The 18,178-nt window shown below is 49.7% G+C and overlaps 1 protein-coding gene across 1 annotated transcript in view; it reads right to left on the bottom strand.

Annotated features, from left to right (window-relative positions):
- CLNK (cytokine dependent hematopoietic cell linker) overlaps nt 1-18,178 on the bottom strand; it is a 163,102-nt gene that overhangs the window by 125,642 nt on the left and 19,282 nt on the right. The window contains exons 6-7 of the mRNA XM_066233102.1: nt 17,664-17,811; nt 4,521-4,573 (exon numbers count right to left, since the gene is read on the bottom strand). Coding sequence (XP_066089199.1) covers nt 4,521-4,573; nt 17,664-17,811 — 201 coding nt within the window. The remainder of the gene's footprint in view (nt 1-4,520; nt 4,574-17,663; nt 17,812-18,178) is intronic.

The following is an 18,178-nucleotide window of genomic DNA, read 5'->3' as shown; positions in this document are numbered from 1 at the left end:
CTGACTACTTAAGAGCAAAGGTCCTGCAGGAAGTAATCCACTTAATCACTGAGACGACGATAAAAGTAGTAGACAATACCTGTTCTAGCCTCTTCTTGCTAAAAAACACACCGCTCCAAAGCCCTGACTTAGAAACACCCATTTCTTTTGACCTCTCCTGGTTCTCAGCTGGACGTCCCTCTTGGGGTCCCTTGTGCTACTGTGTTCAGGCAGCTGTGTCCAAGCTGGACAGGCTGAATGCCCAGAGGCTCTCGCCTGTCATGTCGGGTGCCCAGTGCCCCTGACCTTCCCTGCCTGTCCGCCAGGAGTTCGACTCCTGGGCTTCTCCACGTGGCGCGGGCTTCTCACAGCAGAAGACCAGTGGAAATTGGCAGGAAGCAGAGCCGCCTGGCCGCTAAAGCCTCTGCCCAGTCTTGGCACAGTGTCCCTTCGGTTGTGTTCCGCTGGTCAATACCATCACAGGTCCTTGCAAAGTGATAGGAGGGGGAGAAATAGATTCAGCCTTCGAAAGGGGAGCGGCCAGGTCCCACTGCCCTGAGCATGCATGCTGGACCCTGTTTGCAGCGTCGGTGCATGTTTCCATCAGCAGACACTATGCGGCCATTCTAAATTGTCACTGTGGGTCAGATTCTCCGAACACCGGTCTGGCTTACCAGAAAGACTCCCTGGGGTAATAAAACACAACATCTGAGCTGCTAGACATGAATATATCACTAGAACTTGTCAAATTATCTCACGAGTTGTGTTGTAACCCGGAGTGGAATAACACAAAGTATGGGATGCCTACATGATTGTGAGATTGCATGGCTATGCAGATGACTTGAGTAACATGGGAAAATACTCACGGCATATTGAAGTTTGAAGACAAGACAAGATGCACACTTGTATAAGGAAGTCTATGAGGAAATGTCCTACGATGCTAACCACTAAGCAGGGTTTTGATTAGCGGTAGTTTTTCTTTGTGTTTTCCTTTTTCTATTTTTAAAATTTCTACAATGAATTGCGTTACTTGGATGATCACAAACTTAAATATTAAAGTAAGTCACACAGCCTTCTTTGTTCTTGGTGATATTTGGAAAGGACACAGTTACAGAAAAGTCCAACCTGGTGGACATCAGCAGGAGACGAGTCTCCCGGCGGGAACTTTCCCGAGCAGCGGTAAGAGAGAAGTCCGCCGGCTCCATCCCCAGCGGGCAGTTCCGCTGTTAAGAGGCAAGAAGGGCTATCTGAAAATTCTCCATTCCCTCACCACGGTTCGCCTTCATGAGTCCCAGGGCTGAACACACCTGCCGCTCCTGCAGAGCTACCCCTGGACACGGCTGCCACCGCCGGCAAACCCTCACCCTGTCTCTCAGTGCTGTTCTCTCTCAGCTTGTCGCTTTTTAATTACCAGCCAACCCCGAAGCTGACTCCTAGCGACCTGACTTTGATAGCACTGGAGGGTGGGTCTGGCTGGTCTGAGAGTTGGCTCGTAATGACTTCTGGGTAACTAGGAAGGCCGCCACGCCGACTGCTCTGCTGGGAGCGAGCCTCTGATCTCAGGATGCCAACATCTGTGCCTCTCATTTCCCCCAGATTCCATGGGATTGACACTTATTAATTGCTGCAAATCAAAATGAAGTCACTCCCCGAGGTCAACGGCAGGGGTTGTTCAATGTATTAGGGAGGAAAATAATGACCTGAATTTGCGAGGAGTCTTGTCCTGCATCCATATTGAGGGGAGTGCTTATTGGGTATCTGCTGTGGTCCAAACAGGGAGCCAGGCCCTTTTAAGAAGAGCCGATACCCACCCCTGCTCAGTGACTGAGCAAATTTTATCATGCGGAGTGTCCGAGAAGAACTATTCCTCTTATAGACAGAACAGTTTTTCAGTCTGGAGATGCGTCTCTGAGAAGAAATACACAAGAATGATGTTCTTTTTTTATTTTTTTTTAATTTTTTTTTATTTTTCAGAAGTTAGAAGCGGGGAGGCAGTCAGACAGACTCCTGTATACTCCCGACTGGGATCCACCCAGCATGCCCACCAGGGGGCAATGCTCTGCCCATCTGGGCTGTTGCTCTGTTGCGGCCAGAGCCATTCTAGCTCCTGAGGTGGTGGCCATGGAGCCGTCCTCAACGCCCAGGCCAACTTTGCTCCAATGGAACCTTGGCTGCTGGAGGAGAAGGGTGGAGAAGCAGATGGGCGCTTCTCCTGTGTGCCCTGGCTGAGAACTGAACCTAGGACTTCCACAAGCCGGGCTGACGCTCTACCACTGAGCCAACCAGCCAGGGCGGATGATGTTCTTTCTTTCTTTCTTTCTTTTTTCTTCTTCTTTTATTTTTTCAGGATGATGTTCTTAATCATCACGAAGCAGTACAATATGGTACAGGACCATGGGTTTGGCAGTCAGAGAGAGGTGGCTCTGAATTTGGGGCCATGTTTCCCCAAGGCGGGGCATCTTATGTGGTGACACGGGAAGAGCGTTTGAGTGCCGAGTAGGGAGACGGCCCGGCCCGGATTCTCTGCAGAGTGCCCGGCCTGCGGGATATCTTGCTCTCTTGACTCTTCCATTCTCATAACTAGACAATGAATGTAAGTGGGAAAGCTCTGCAGGGGAGAATTGTTTTTTTTTTTTTGCTTGGCAAACTGTGGGGTCCACGGCTCACACTGCCTTGAAGCTGGCTTTGCTGATGTCAATGCGCAGAGGAGCTGACACCCTTCCTAGCTCATCATCTCAGACGGTTGTGAGCCCCGGGTCAGGGTTCCCAAGAAGGGTGTTGATGCTATCTCACACAGCTGTTGCTAAGGGGGTGCCAACCATGTGTGCAAGCTTGAACCCCATACCTCTGAGGCTCTCCCACTTTATTATATTAGGTTTTGTTTACCATCAGCACTCTTTCCAAAATAAACAAACATGCAAGACAAGCTCCCTGACACAAAAAAAGAAATACAAGGTTATTATCAGGTACTTAGATTGAACCCATGTTCCTAGGTGTTGATAGACTTATCAGAGTGTAATTGTGTTACGTGTTCAAAGACACCAAGCATCGCCTGCAGGGAACCATAGTGACATAGCCTACTCTACTACTTCTAGAGTATAAAGTTTAATCTTGGCAATAAAACTGCCTCATAAAACTTTATAGGTTTTATATAGGATCCACCAAAATGTCCAACACCAAGGTCGAGATAAAAATGCAGATCCACTATTCTTGATCCAAATTCTGCAGGCCCAGGGATTCAGAATAGTTTGTTTGGGTTTTGGAAAAGTAATAATGTACCTGCACTGAATGCTATGTAATAACCCCTAGTAAGCCCGGAGCGACACCTGGTCATCAGACACCTGGACATTTCTGCAGGGAAACAGGTGGGCACTGCAGGGAGGGTTAACGTGAAAGAGCCTGCTGATTTCAGAAGCCATTTAGAGTCCAGGACATTCGGACCTCTCTGCATTTGGGGGCTCCCCCATCACATTTTACATGATGCTAACATGACTTCCTGAACACACGGCCCAAGCTCTTTGAGGGCAGGACTAGGTCCGTTTCTTTTTACAAAGGAAGCACCATGCTCAGTGCTGAAACCACCCTGATGCTGGGGGCTGCAGCCTCCTTGTCACTCTGGACACCAATCTGTGCCCCGTGTCCATCTGTGAGACCCAGGCCTTGCCCGGTTGCCCTGTACTGCTGCCCCTTCTGTCTCTCTGGGTCTGGGACCAGGCAGCCCTCCTGCCAGAGGCCACATCCTGCTTCCCAGAGGCAGGCTTAAACCGCGTCTCCAATATCCAGAGAATTAGGTGACCCCCACATATCACACAGCTCCAGAGTGCCGGGCAGGGCTTGCCCCGGGTTGGCCTGACTCTGGGACTCACGTTCTGTCCACACCCCTGCTCTGAGTCTCGCTCCACGCAGAGGAGAGGAACGCGCTGTTCTTCCAGTTTGGCAAAATAAAGCAAATGAATAGATAAGTAGATCGATTTTAAAAATTAAGACACCAACTTTTCTCAACTTAAAGGTCTTTTTTCTTTCCTTGAAAATATTTCTTACAACTTGGAGGTCTGATATTTTTTTATTTTTTTTTTTACTACATTGCGGGACATCAGGAAGGGATGGATCTTTTGACCGGAGCCGGTACCCATTTGGAAATCCTAATCCCACCCCATCACCTATTCTGGGGGTTCCCCAGGGAGAAGACCGATTGTGTGCGGACCTTCTCACGGCTGTGAAGTGATGGATGATATTCCCGGTGCCCCTTGGGCATTCTGGCGCTGGGGCCCCTCGTCCCCGTCCCCACCATCACCTCTGCTGGGTCACCACAACCAGTGGTCTGCCTGCAGAACACACGCTGTGACCGGGAACGGTGTCCACCCAACCCCGACGCACACATCCTCCACCGGCCTCTCAGGCTCGGCCTGGACACTGGAAATGCCCTTCCCACGGCGGGTGGGGGAGGGGGGCACATTAGCACCGGTCCTTAGTTCATAGTCCGGATGTGACTCCTGTCCCCACCAGGAGGCTCGGCCCCACGGCGGCGCAGAGGTACTTACTGCCTGTTCATCGCTCCTGGCACCAGGGAGCCGAGTGGGACCTTCAGCTCAGCCTGTGGGAACAAAAGCACACCCGTCAGTGGGCCTCACACGTCGTGTTTTAATTCTGGCAAACATGCTACTGTCGCTTCTCGTTAGCGCGGGATGCAGGTGCCGGCTGAGAGGAGACGCGGAAGGAGACTCAGCCCAGGTTGGTAATTGGTTTATTTTTGGAGCGGGTGGGGGTTGGGGACGTCTTCCCTGACAGGCTGCCCTCTTTCTGTCAGCATTCATCCCATCTGCCCCGGGGAGCCCAGCGAGCCCCTCCTGAGCCTGGCGTCCCTGGTGTGCAATTGTGTGCCTCCCCTGGGCGCCGGAGCGCATTAGCCCAGGCCCGGCTGGCTCCGCTCTGGGCTCTGTGCGCAGGTGGGGAAGGGACGCTGTTCCTTTTACTCTGTAACTTTGCCCTGAGATGCTACGGGGAGTTACATTTCTATACTGGTCCACGCAGGACACAACGGTTTCTTTGAGGCTGGTATTCACCCACACAGGGGCGAGCATTAGCCCCGGTTCCCATCCGAATTAGCAGCAGAGACCCTGGGAGCAGTCAGGGAGGGCTTCACACCAACGATCATGTTCTATGTGCACAGAGAGGCCCTGGGGGTATAAGGGAGAGGACGCACTCTACCAGCTGCGGTTCCAGCGGGAAACAGAGGGCACCCTCAAGTTAGAGCGTTTGAGAAGGGTTTAATGAGACCCTTTAAAAGGCGTGGGCAGGGTGGGAGGAATCTCAAAGAGGAGTGAAGGGCCTGGCGGTGCTGTTACCCCCACCGAGGCCTGGGGAGGTGACGGGAGCCAGTGGGACCCAGAGACAGGGTTGATGAAGGACAGTGGCTTCAGCTGAGGGACCCGCAGAGAAGGAGCTACAGGGCGTGGACTAGAAAGTCCTTATCGCACCCCCCTCGCCCTGAATCTCCTGCTGCTGTCTCCCATTGGCCAGCCAGGGGTAGGCTGCTGTCTCCCATTGGCCAGCCAGGGGTAGGCTGCTGTCTCCCATTGGCCAGCCAGGGGTAGGCTGCTGTCTCCCACTGGCCAGCCAGGGGTAGGCTGCTGTCTCCCATTGGCCAGCCAGGGGGGAAGCCACTGACTGACATGGTGTCTATCCTAGGGCTCCCACCCGAATGCAACGGGGCAGAGAGTGGACCTCACTGTTAACGGGGGTGGAGCTCATGGAGGTTAAACTAGGTACCCAAGAGCACCCTTCTGCAGCAAAAGCCCAGATCCGCAGGATTCAGAAACCCCACCTCCTAGCCGGGCACCATATGGCACCCCACTGAGCTGCAAATGTTTCCAATCTAGTTGCCATTCATTTATCCAAATACCATTGATTGAAAAGTGACTCTGTGCAAATGTTGTGCCCCATGAAACTCTGTCCCTGCCCTGACGGCACTCCTCAAACTCAGTGTAGCAGTTTCTGCACCCCTCAACGATGGCTGGATTCCAAGTTCTTTGTAAAAACAGGTGTATGTAAAACAAAATGAAACAAACCCCAACTCTGCCTTGGGGAGCCAGGGGGCTCTCTAGAGAGGGGATAGTGCTTTAGCTGGTTCTTGCGGAGTAAGTCTGTGACTTCTAGGCTCAGAGTGAGGGCAGGCGTCTGGGCAAAGGAAACGCCACATGCCAGGTGTGATGGTGTTAGAAAGCACAGTGTGACTGTGTTAGAATCACAGCATGTCCAAGAGGTTTGGCACAGTTTGGCAGGACCACAGAGGTCAACAGCTTGGGTGTTGGCAGAAGACGGAAAAGAACTTGGGCAGGCCCGTTGGGTTCCAGCTGTCAAAGCCCAGGCATGCCGAAGGATGGGATTGGGACTTGAGCTGTGTGACCTCAGACCAGTGACTGCAGGAGAGTTACTAAAGAATGAGGACTAAGCTCCAGGTCCTTAGACAGCCTGGGTAGCACTCCGCAACCCCACCCCCCATATGCTGCTAGCTCAGTGAATGACGCAGGAGGAGGGCGGCTGCTGCCCCGCTCTCCTGATGGTGTGTGGAGTATTCAGTTCATGACCTCCTTTGAGAGCTGTCCCTCCACGTGGTGGAGAGGAAGATGTGAATCTTAGTCAATGTAACCCAAACAGTGAGCACCAGATACCAGAAGAGTCCCGGACGGAATGTCGAGGGATTCTGTTCAGTTCCTCTGCTGTTGTTAACGAGCTGTGTGGCTTTGCAGAAGCACTTGGCCTCTCCTCATTTGCAAATGGTAGCATTCATCTCTTTCTTCTCTGGTATTGCTTTCAGTGTGAAATAGGCTGATGCATATGACAGTGTCTTCTGCACTAGGCAGCATTATGGAAATCTGGGCATATAATTACTTGCAAAGCAAAGTGTGCAAGTTGCTTTGACACCAGTCATGTTATACTGGGGTGTCTAGGTTTATTAACCCTGATTTCTGGGTAGTAATCTTTAGAGGGATTCAATTACTTGATTCTGGTGTTACAGGACAAATGTGCGTTTCCCTTCCTCACTTTCGGAGCATCCAGTATTGAAATGTCTCATAGCCGCTTCATCCCGTCGAATGCATCAATCAGCAGAAAGTGGGATAAAGCAAGGCTGTGTTCATGGAGGCCCCATGCGCTTGGCTCCGAGCCGTCTCTTATGTCCAGAGTGAAGGAACCACAAGGTGTCGGAAAACCCCCTGCAAGGCATACTGCCTTAGGTCAGAAGCCTGAGGAGGGGGCCAGTTTCTGGCCCTGGCCCTGACGTCCACTGCAAAGCCTTGGACGAAGCACTGGAATGCTCTGGGCCTTGGTTGTTTATTTCACAAAATGGGCCAGTTGGTTCCAAAGGTCTCTCCCAGGCCAAAGATTCCATAAAAAACTTTCATTTAAGAAACTACAATCCATTCATCTTTGGTGACAAAAAGTGGTTTTAAGAAGTTGAAAATAATCTGACCCGGTGGTGGTGTAGTCGATAGAGCGTCAGCCTGGGACACTGAGGACCCAGGTTCAAAACCCGAGGTCACCAGCTTGAGAGTGGGCTCATCTGGCTTGAATGCGGGCTCACCAGCTTGAGCACGGGGTCGCCGGCTTGAGCATGGGATCATAGACTTGACTCTGTGGTCACTGGCTTAAACCCAAAGGTCACTGGCTCAGCTAGAGCCCCCGGTCAAGGCACATATGAGAAAGCAATGGATGAGCAACTAAGGCGTCGCAACTATGAGTTGATGCTTCTCATCTCTCTCTCTTCCTGTCTGTCTGTCCCTGTCTTTCTCTCTCTTTTTCTCTCTCACTCTGGCTTGAAAGAAAAAAGTTTAATATGTGTTACTGTGTTTCTTACATTGTATTGTCTTTGCTAATTTCCTTGCAGAGTACAATTGCAGAAAGTCTGCCAAAGAGCTGGCACCAAGGACAAGAGGGGGGGACATGCGGGAGCAGATGGGGGAAGGGCACCCTTACTTGACACCTCTGTGAATTATCTGATATGTAACATTAGTGCTTATGAGGCTTGAATTTTGAAATTTTAATAAAGGTTCAAAGAAGTATTTTACCAACAGCTTTTGAGAGACATGAGCAACCTATTATATAGAAAGAATTTTAAAGCATCATATAGAGAGTCCATACTTTTCTGGCACTTAAAAAGCAGCATTTGGCTTTGGCCCAGGATAGAGCCTTGGCCCAGTGTATGGACGTCCCAGGTTCAATTCCCAGTCAGGGCACACAGGAGAAGCGGCCATCTGCTTCTCCCCCCTCCTTCTCCTTATCTCCTTCTTCTCCTCCCACAGCCAGTGGTGTGATTGGTTTGAATGTTGGCCCCGGGTGTGAGAATGGCTTGATTGGTCCGAGTATGTCAGCCTCAGGTACTAAAAATAGCTCAGTTGATTCAAGCATCAGCCCCAAATGGGGATTGCTGGGTGGATCAGGGCACATGTGGGAGTCTGTCTCACTATCTCCCCTTCTCAAAAAGAAAAGAAAAGAAAAAGAAAGCAGCATTTGGGGTCTTAGTGATCCCAATCAGAGGATGAGTCAGCCGAGTGATGTCACCAGCATGATAGGATGAGGGGCGCTGTCCGAGGAGAATGGCTCTCTGCTCAGTGCAGAATATCTAAGAGCTTTTGAGAGCCGTGCCGTCTTTCTTATCTGATCTTGGTCATTTTGTAAAGGATGTGGTGAGAATGAGCTGGGGTGAGTCAGACGGAATCTCATGCCAATAAGTTTTATGAAGGTAATACACTCTAGAAAAGACCAGGCCCTCCCTTCCTGATGTGTATTATTTTCACAAAGAATGGAATGAGCACCTGAATGCCTGCTATGCGTCCCTCACAGTAACCCCAAATTATCTCTGCTTTCATCCTTCCTTAACACAAAAATCAAACTGACATTACATAACCTGCTTTACATGGCATGTAGAATAAACTAGTGCCCCAAACCATTGGTCTGGCCGCGTTTTTGTTATGTGTTCGGACAACTGCCTCCCTGCTCCGAGCCTCAGTTTGCTTTGTCTGTAAAATGGGGAGGGGGTAATACAACAGCGACCTGTAGGGGTCTTGTGAGGATGCCACGCAGACATAAGTTATCTAAGATGTGGAGAAACAGTGGTTAGCATCAACTTGAACTTTAAGAGTGGTCACAGGCCCTGCATCACTCTTAGGGTTTAGTCCGCAGGAGCGGTAAGCGCTGTATCTGCTGTGCACGGCCGCTGGGAGGCAAGCCTGGGTGCTCACGTGAGTCTGCCCTGCAGAGCCACCCGGGGAGCTTTGAAACGTACTGAGGTCTCAGGAAGTGGGACCGTCTCTCTGGGGCGGAGCCCAGGTATGGCTGATCCTTATCGTCCCAGGTATTCTAACGGGCAGCGAGGCAGAAGGAAGTGGACGGAAGGGCACCAGCCCTCGTCACCTCCGTCTGTCCCGTTCCACTCGTGGACATTTTCTCCCTCTTGGGAAAAGTACCAAATAGCCACGCTTTCATTTCCCCACGCATCCCAAGCGCATCCTAAGTTCAGGCACGGCTGTTGCTCATAAGCAATCCTCCCTGCATTGGGAGCGATGACTGAGTGGATTTTCAGTAAAACATTTCAAGAAAAACCACCCCATCCGAACAGTTATGACAAGGTGAGGGTGGGAACGTCTCCTAGTCTCACCAAGCAGCCACTCTGCCAGCCCCGTCTACGGGCCACCAGGGAGTAAAAGCCTGGCTCCCGTGCCTGTGGTCCAAGGTAGAATTTGCTCGTGTGTTCTGTAAACATTTATTGAGGACCTACTACATGCTGGGTGCTATGCAGGCATCAGAATGTGGAGAGCACACAGCAATGCTCTGCCCTCATGGCCCTGGGGACTTCCCTCCACAGGACTGTAAACGATTGTAATGAGTGAGACTGAGTATGTCTCTGGAATCATAGTGGAACAAAAGGCGTCATTGGCATGCAGTTTGACAGGCAGGCTCCTGCCCCAACCGCCCCAGAGGGGACCCACACATCTCACCGTGGGGTCAGTAGAGGAGGCTCCTCCCAGCTCCTCTACCAAGCTCCTCAGCAGTAACCCCAACCCTTACCTGGGCCCTGATCCTGGCAGGGGGGTGGGGCTTCCAGGCGGAAGTGCCCCCAGACCTGCAGGTCTTTCTCCAGGATCCAGAGATTAAGATCAAAGTGCACTGTCCGGCTCTCACTGTCCTTGCCTGGACTCGGGGACCCTGAGAGGCTGTAAGGCCTCCATCATGAGAGAAATCTCACTAGGTTTTGTGAATTCACTTTCTGGAAGAAGCAGGACATTCACTTCAGCTTCTTTCTCAAAAGCCACAGAAATAAAGCTGAAGCACGGCTTCACCTGCTGAAGTGACACTCGGTGCCATCTGTCAGTCACAGCAGGGTACTCGTAGCACACGGTCCTAATCTGTCCACTGTCGGAGTGCCATGGGGACAGTGGTACAGGCACTCGGGGCCTCCGGGAGACACGGAGCCCTGCCTGCAGGGGCCGGCCGTCGGGGAGGAACTAGGGGCCCAGGGGGAAGGCCACCTCTTTTCATGACGCCTGTTTTTTTCCTCCAGCAAGGGACAATGTCAACTGCATTGCAGTGTGGAAACCACATGCCAATCAAGTCATAAAGGCCAACCTGGGCACAGAAATCGCCTGACTGTGTACCAGGTTCTATAGCACAGGCAGAAGAGCCAGCGTCTGCTCCTGATGGACTTTGACTGACTTAGGAATCGATGCCTTCATTTTAATAATCGGGCTGCTGTGGGACTCAGAGATCCCTAAAGAGCTGGAGCTCACTGGGCATCCACAATGAACCCCGGTTTGAGAAACCCTGCCCTGTCTTATGTTGTCTCCCTACAAGGCTCCCTGCGCCCCTCTGGGCATGAAGGGGCCAGGGTCGCAACTTTAAATGGATTCCTGCCCCAAACATCCACTTTGGCCAAATAATTCCACTGTCTCGGAGGTGACGATCCCAAGGAGTCCATTTGATTGTCTCACTTAAGTGCTTTGTGGTTGAAAGGCGATTTTGTAAAGACCAAGGATTTGATGGTTAAAACACATAAATATTGCAGAAAACGAAAATAAAGATTCTACAGATGGGCAGCATCCTTCAGATTTCCGAAGAACGTCTGTTAAATTTTTGGGCATTTGAGGCAAGATGGCTGCTTCCGAGCTTGGAACCCGCCGGGGTCTCCGTGACAGTGTTCGGGAGCAAAGAAGTCTGTAAGTAGATTGGATTTTGGTGCAGAACTTACTCCGAAAATAATTAGTGCCCTTATGGTATCATGAGCACGTTAAACAAACTGGAACCATGTCAAGCAACACATCTTGTTTCCTCGTCGTCCTGGGGAAGACGTGTCCTCCATCGGGAGCACACCTCGCTCCCAAGGGCGCCCGCCAAGCGACATTGGTTCATAAACACTTCTGCCGCCTTTCACCCGATCCGAGGTTAATATTTCATGAAGGAAACAAACAGTGCTTTCCCAGCCAGGAACTATATTTGCTCTCAAAACATTTCTCACTTATTCCTTGCAGATAAAGCTTATAAAAATCTGCTAGCCTCCGTCTATGTCAAAGTTGAAGCACCACCCTTGTTATACTGACAACTTAAGGCAGCACAGAGACGGAGGAGGGGGAGGGAGCTACGGACTGCTGGAGAGAGTACGAAAATCAGCCGGGAAGGTCGCCTGTAGCTGGGCCACTCAAACTGGGTCAGGGCTGGGAGGAGAAGGTCTAAATGAGGCTGGTGCTCTTCCCTCATTAAAACGAGGAGACAAAGAAAGGACTGAATAGAAAATGCACACAGCATCCATCTGACTCTGTCTGCACCATCATATCCAGTGGAGCCAGAGTGATGGATGCGATTTGGAGTTGAGGGAGGGAGGAATGTGTGCCTATTTGGGGAAGAGGGTTGTGGGGCGGGGTGGGGAGAAAGAGAGAGAGAGAGGGAACGCACATGCAGGAACTTTGAGTAAACGTGTTAAAAACCAAGATTTCTCAGATGCAGCTTTTTATTAATTCACTCACAATTTTATGAAATTTTCTTCTCTTTTCATACCAGAAATAAGAGAGTTACATTTCAGAGATGCACCCACTTAGAAAGAGATATATGCTGATTAGAATTCTAATTCTGTACCCTGGTCAGGTAAATCAGCTAAATTGAATTAAATATAACATTTAATTTTATTGGATTTCCAGTGAATGGAGGCATTTAAAGTCAAACAGATTGTTATAGATTTTTTTTTTTTTTTTTAATAAGAGAGATGGCTCTCCTTATTTTTCTGCTATTATGTAGGGGCATTTAGTTTTTTCATATATATATATATATATATATATATATATATATATATATATATATATATATATATATAAAATCTTGCAGCTGGCTTAGCAACAAGTAACTTCCCTTAAGTATCTCAAAGCAAAGCGCATTCACTTTTTATTTTAAATTATGTTTGTAAATAATCTGATACAACCTAAAGTGTCAAAATTTGTTCCTCTTGGTGCTTTTTGTTTCTAAAAGTCATTTCTGTTTCTCTTTTGCACAAAGGGCTTCCTTCCTCCCGGTGATAAGATTTTTCCCTCCCTTTTCACTCCATTTTGTGGTGAAAGCGTCTTTATCCTCCGCTTTCCTCACTCACTCTTTCTGCCTTCTCATCTTCCTTCCTTTTCTCTGCTACCCGCTTCCTTTCTTAATATTCCTCCTCCTCTTTCTTTTCTCCCTTCTTCCTGTTCTCTTATCATCAAAGTTGCTTTACTGTTCAGATGAAATGAGACCGTATCCAAAAAAAAAAAAAAAAAAAAAAAAAAAAAGAAAGAAAGAGATTATCAAGAGCCTCATTAGATATTTCCTTTTTAAAAACTTTTTATTCTTTAAAGCTCACCTCTTCACCTCACCCCTTTCTTTCTTTGGCTCTTCTGAACTATGGCAGAAACTGGCCAATGGGGGGCAGGCCCTGCCTGGCCTGGAATCCCAACATCCCCAGCGGTGCTGGACTCCCCAGCTATGGACCGATGCTTCGGGGCAGCACCGAGGCACACTTTAGAAAAAGAAAGCTATCAGAAAACAAACTGAGAGTCGGGGATTGAGAGAGATAGGCCAGCCTGCCTCCCGTGGACATCTCAAACATCACAGGCCGCTGGTGAAAGCACTGTCATTCTTCAAACATGCACGGAGCACCTGCTGTGGGCTAGTCACCTTCTAAGGAGTCATTTTATGATAAAAAAAAAAAAAGGTCTCAAAGAAGTTTGAGAGAAATTTAACATCCAAAGACAGGGCATGAAAAGCCAGGTAATTTAACCAAGATTAGACTAGACTGGGCTAAGAGTAATATAATAAATAATAATAATAATAATAATAACAACAGCACTTACTGAGGGCCAGAAACCTATGTAGGACATCCTGTTTAATTTGGATTCCGCTGCGAGGCAACAGTCCAAGTGACTCAGATTTCTCAATATTAAACATTTCATCATGTTGTTCACGGAGAGTCCTTGCGAGCCCAATCTGCCTGCTGCCCAGACGCACAGTGTGGATTCCGATGAGCTCATCGCTTTTGCGTTTGAAACTTCATTCCGGAGTTGAACTCCCCTCAGAGAATTAACCCTTCCTTTGTCCTTTCTGTTATTCTTTCACATCCCCCCTGCAAGATGTGCGGGAGGCAGGTCTTCAAGCCTGGGGACGCTGACCAGGACCACTGGAGCCTCAGTGCCTCCGGTCTGAGAAGTGGGGACACCAGCATCCTCCTCTGAAGACCGAAGGCGGTCATGGGAGGTGGGAGTACGCTGTAAACTCTAAGCTGTCTCACAAGTGTAGTCCAACAGCTAGTTACCGGGCAGTCTCTGTGTGTCAGTACCACAAGGGTACGGAATGGCCGAGGAATGTGTTCTAAAGGAATTTTTATCATTGTTTATTAAATCTTAATACTTTCAGAGGATTGATACGTTTGGGGAGTTGTAAGATACTACCAAGGCTTTGATAGATAAATGATTAAAATAAATACAAAAATGATGAGATTAGCTTTCTCTAGAATCCTCTCAAAACAGGACTTGTTTAGGTCAAGATTCTTAAAAAGGGACAAAAGGCTGAAGAATCTAATAATGGCTTATCTGAAGGTTAAATAAACTCATGACAACTGTGCTTAAAAAAAAACAAACAAGATAGACGCTATTGTTTACATTGTATCTAATACTTGCCAGATGCTAGGCTATGTGATAGACCATGCCTCTCCCTTGTCACCACAGATCCAGGAGGTAAGCATTGTCATTTCATTTGGTAAAGGTTAGCGTGAGGTTCTGAAAAGTTAAACGGCTTGCCTAAAATTTTTCAACAGTCTGCGTTCCAGCGCCAGTACCTATCTCTCAGGCTGGATGGAAGGGTGTGGTAGAAAGAGCCTGGGAAGAGGGGTGGAGTTTGGGGTAAGGAGAGGGTGGAGGGGGCTCTCTGGGAGTGCCCAGCGTGGTGGAACTGGTCAGCAGATCCCTTGACGTGCCCACAATAAGACGGACCTGACCTAAGAATGTCCACTCATAAGTAGTCACGGGACAGACTGGCTCCCAGGTGCCTGTCAAGACATCATACTTGGTGACTCAGTGCTTACCAAGATCTCTTTGGTTTCCTGCATAGATCTGACCTCTGGGTGGGACCTTGCAACTTGACTATACTTTTAACACTTGAAAAAAGTCACAGAACAGGGATGCGTTGGTCAGAATGCCGGAGTGAGATAACAGTCTCGGACCCCATCAACTCTGAGCACCTCAGATGAAGTTAGCATTCGGAACCCGCAAAGCTGGTGACCAGACGTGGGTCCCGGGGAACCCCACAAAGGCTCGACCCTGAGCCTGGGTTATTAACCACTGTTCGTCCTCTTCTCACGCTAAGTGTAACTGAGAACCCACCACAATGAAAGGCTGAGCCCTCATACACATGGGTATTCAGTTTCCGTGTTACAGCAAGTGACTGCGCATGGCGCCCTTTAAGACACGGGGGAACTCCATCGCTCGTGCTTAGGTGACTGAGAAACAACGAATGCTTCAATCCACACCACTGGCAAAACGTAAAGCTCAAACTCACATACACATTGCTTACTGGGAGAATCTGGGAGTTCTACAGAAAGTGATACTATGATCGTGACCCTGAACACAGCCAGCAGGGAACTGATGGAATGCTACACGACATGCAGAAACTTGGGGTTCTGGATCTGCTTTCTCGCTTTCCTTCTTGTTCACTGTGGGAAACAGACAATGTCTAGAGTCACTCTGACCCTCAGTAGCCTCTTCTTTAGAGTAAGAATAAGTATGACTACTTAAAAAAATGAGAAGCAATGACTGTTCTTGTCCAACACTCAGTGACAGTCTACCAGTAGTTGCTGTTTCGAGTACATGATTGAACTCAAGCTGAATAATTGTGGAGACGATTCCCAATGTATTCTGTTCGCACAAGTCACACACACACACAAATCACAAGAATATTTCTAAGATGACAGTTTCCCACAATATTGTCATTCATGGTTATTTTTCTCTATCAAGTACTCATAGTTGACCAATAGAACCTGATGTGTCTCAGTCTTACTGATAATTTACTTTGCAAAAATCACCAGACATTTTGGCTCAGTCTGTCAGAAGTCTTACCTCTAATTTATTTATTTATTTATTTATTTATTTTGTATTTTTCTGAAGCTGGAAACGGGGAGAGACAGTCAGACAGACTCCCGCATGCACCCGACCAGGATCCACCCGGCACGCCCACCAGGGGCGACGCTCTGCCCACCAGGGGGTGATGCTCCGCTGCGACCAGAGCCACTCCAGCGCCTGGGGCAGAGGTCACGGAGCCATCCCCAGCGCCTGAGCCATCTTTGCTCCAATGGAGCCTTGGCTGCGGGAGGGGAAGAGAGAGACAGAGAGGAAGGAGGGGGGGGGCGGAGAAGCAAATGGGTGCTTCTGTTATGTGCCCTGGCTGGGAATCGAACCCGGGTCCCCCGCATGCCAGGCTGACGCTCTACCGCTGAGCCAACCGGCCAGGGCCGTCTTACCTCTAATTTAGATTCAAGTACTTATCTTTGCTTAAGAGTTGAGCCCCTGGCCCTGGCCTGTTAGCTCAGCGGTAGAGCGTCGGCCTGGCGTGCAGGAGTCCCGGGTTCGATTCCCAGCCAGGGCACACAGGAGAGGTGCCCATCTGCTTCTCCACCCCTCCCCCTCTCCTTCCTCTCTGTCTCTCTCTTCCCCTCCAACAGCCGAGGCTCCACTGGAGCAAAGATGGCCTGGGTGCTGGGGATGGCTCTGTGGCCTCTGCCTCAGGTGCTGGGGTGTGCCGGGTGGATCCCAGTCGGGCGCATGCAGGAGTCTGTCTGACTGCCTCCCCGTTTCCAGCTTTGGAAAAATGAAAAAAAAAAAAAAAAAAAAAAAAGAGTTGAGCCCCCTTGACCATTCCGTCTCCTTGATGCTGGCTAGGGTGGGTAGCCGTAGCCTGGAGTATCTCTCCAGAACTCCGGTTTTGGTAGACCTTGGTGACTGCTTGTGATGGTGACCTTGTTACGCAGTGTATGACCTCGGCCACAGCACTGCACAGCTACCATTGATCCATCTCCCCCGTGTCTCTTCCTCGTCAGACGCTGCACGTGTGAGCACACACTGTATGCACCCTCCTCCTCAGCGCAGCCCACCAGAGGTATCTGTCGTTCCACCTAGGTTCAAGTTCAAGCACGCCACCAACGCCAGCCGCAGCTCAGAGAGGCTGAAGCCACTTAGCCAAAGACGCCGTCCAGTCGCCCACGACTCATCTCAGAGCTTCCCCTCTTCCCAGCTCTCCACACTGCCCCTCCTCCACGTGGCCGAGCCTCAGTTTCAACATCTCTTGAATGACCTGCAGTTGCCCCGCCAACTTCATAAAGTTGTTAAGGTCAGTAAGTAAGAAACTGTCTAACGGCTCTGCAGAGTCTGCGAGGCTGTGCAGCTGTGGCATATTAACCACTATTCTCTAGTGGGATTATTAAAATTAAATATTCAGACATTTGCCTGTATTAATAACCTCTGTGGTGAGTGTGGGCAGATAACGTGTAGATGCTTTGATGATGCTCATTCTCTTTTCTGTCTTGCTCTAGTGTATTTTACATACTTGTGTGTTCTCTCCAAGAAACACCCGGCCGAGAAAGGCCTCCTGCGTCCTCGGAGGGGAGCGTGTTACTCCTGCTCTCTGCACGGCTGGGCCCCCTCGACCCTGTGCATGGAGGCATGGTGTGCATGATGCCGAAATCACACCAAAGCAGAAAGAAAACCACTTTAATCTAGAATAGTTAAATATATCTATCTATCTATCTCCACAGGGGCCCCAGGAGTTGTCTGCTTACAATGACCTACTTTGAGTGGAAGCTGCCTCCCCAGGCGCTGACCTAGTAAAGGTCAGGGACAGCCGGCGCCCAGCCCGGCCTCCGGGTGCCTGCGGCACAGTCAGGGGTCCCAGCTCCAGAGAGAGGAGCCTGGAAACATTTAGTCCTCTAATGCTTTATGGGTAGATACCTGGGGCCTTTCTTCCAATGGATGAAGGGATCTCTGAAAACTGAGCTCTCTGCAAAGGGAGCTGGCTTTTTATCTGCTGTCCGACGCTTTATAGAAAGCATAGCATTCGCCACTAGAGAAACTCTTTCTGTTTGCTCTTTCCTAATAATCACTGATGACAGTCAGCTGGCCTACTTAGTTTACCTGAAGAGCATGGGGAGCGTGAAGAGCCGCGTGCCGAGATGCCGGTCTCCTGCGTGGGGAGCTTGGGGGGCATCGCGGAGGCCCCGGCAGCCGGTGATGGGTGATCCGGAGGCAGAGGGCTGAATTCTTCTCAATGTTAAGCTGAGTCCTTCAGCAGAAGGCTCCTCCTTGGTCTGCTTTAGGTTTGGTTTCCTGTGAAATGCGGCCACAGACATTCGGTGGTGTGACCTGTGTTCGGGTGGGACTTCCTCTTCTTGAGTTGAAATGCAATAAGTGAAGTTGTAGGAGGCTGCGGACTCCCAACCCAAGGGGTGTCCTTAAAGACACATGGCGTCCTTATGGGGCACTTGGCAATTTCCAGAACACACCAACACAGATTGTTGAGTAACATTCATGCATAAAAGGTGGGTTTTGCTAGACTCACTTCACCTGCACAGGGAACACTAATTATATCATGACTTGATGTTGCCAACGGCTTCCTGAGACCACTCAAGACACATGGACCAGAGCCATCA

The sequence above is a fragment of the Saccopteryx bilineata genome, chromosome 5 (genome assembly GCF_036850765.1).
Source record: "Saccopteryx bilineata isolate mSacBil1 chromosome 5, mSacBil1_pri_phased_curated, whole genome shotgun sequence".
NCBI lineage: Eukaryota > Metazoa > Chordata > Mammalia > Chiroptera > Emballonuridae > Saccopteryx > Saccopteryx bilineata.
Note: the sequence above shows the minus strand (reverse complement) of the source record. Positions and strands in the feature narration are given on the sequence as shown.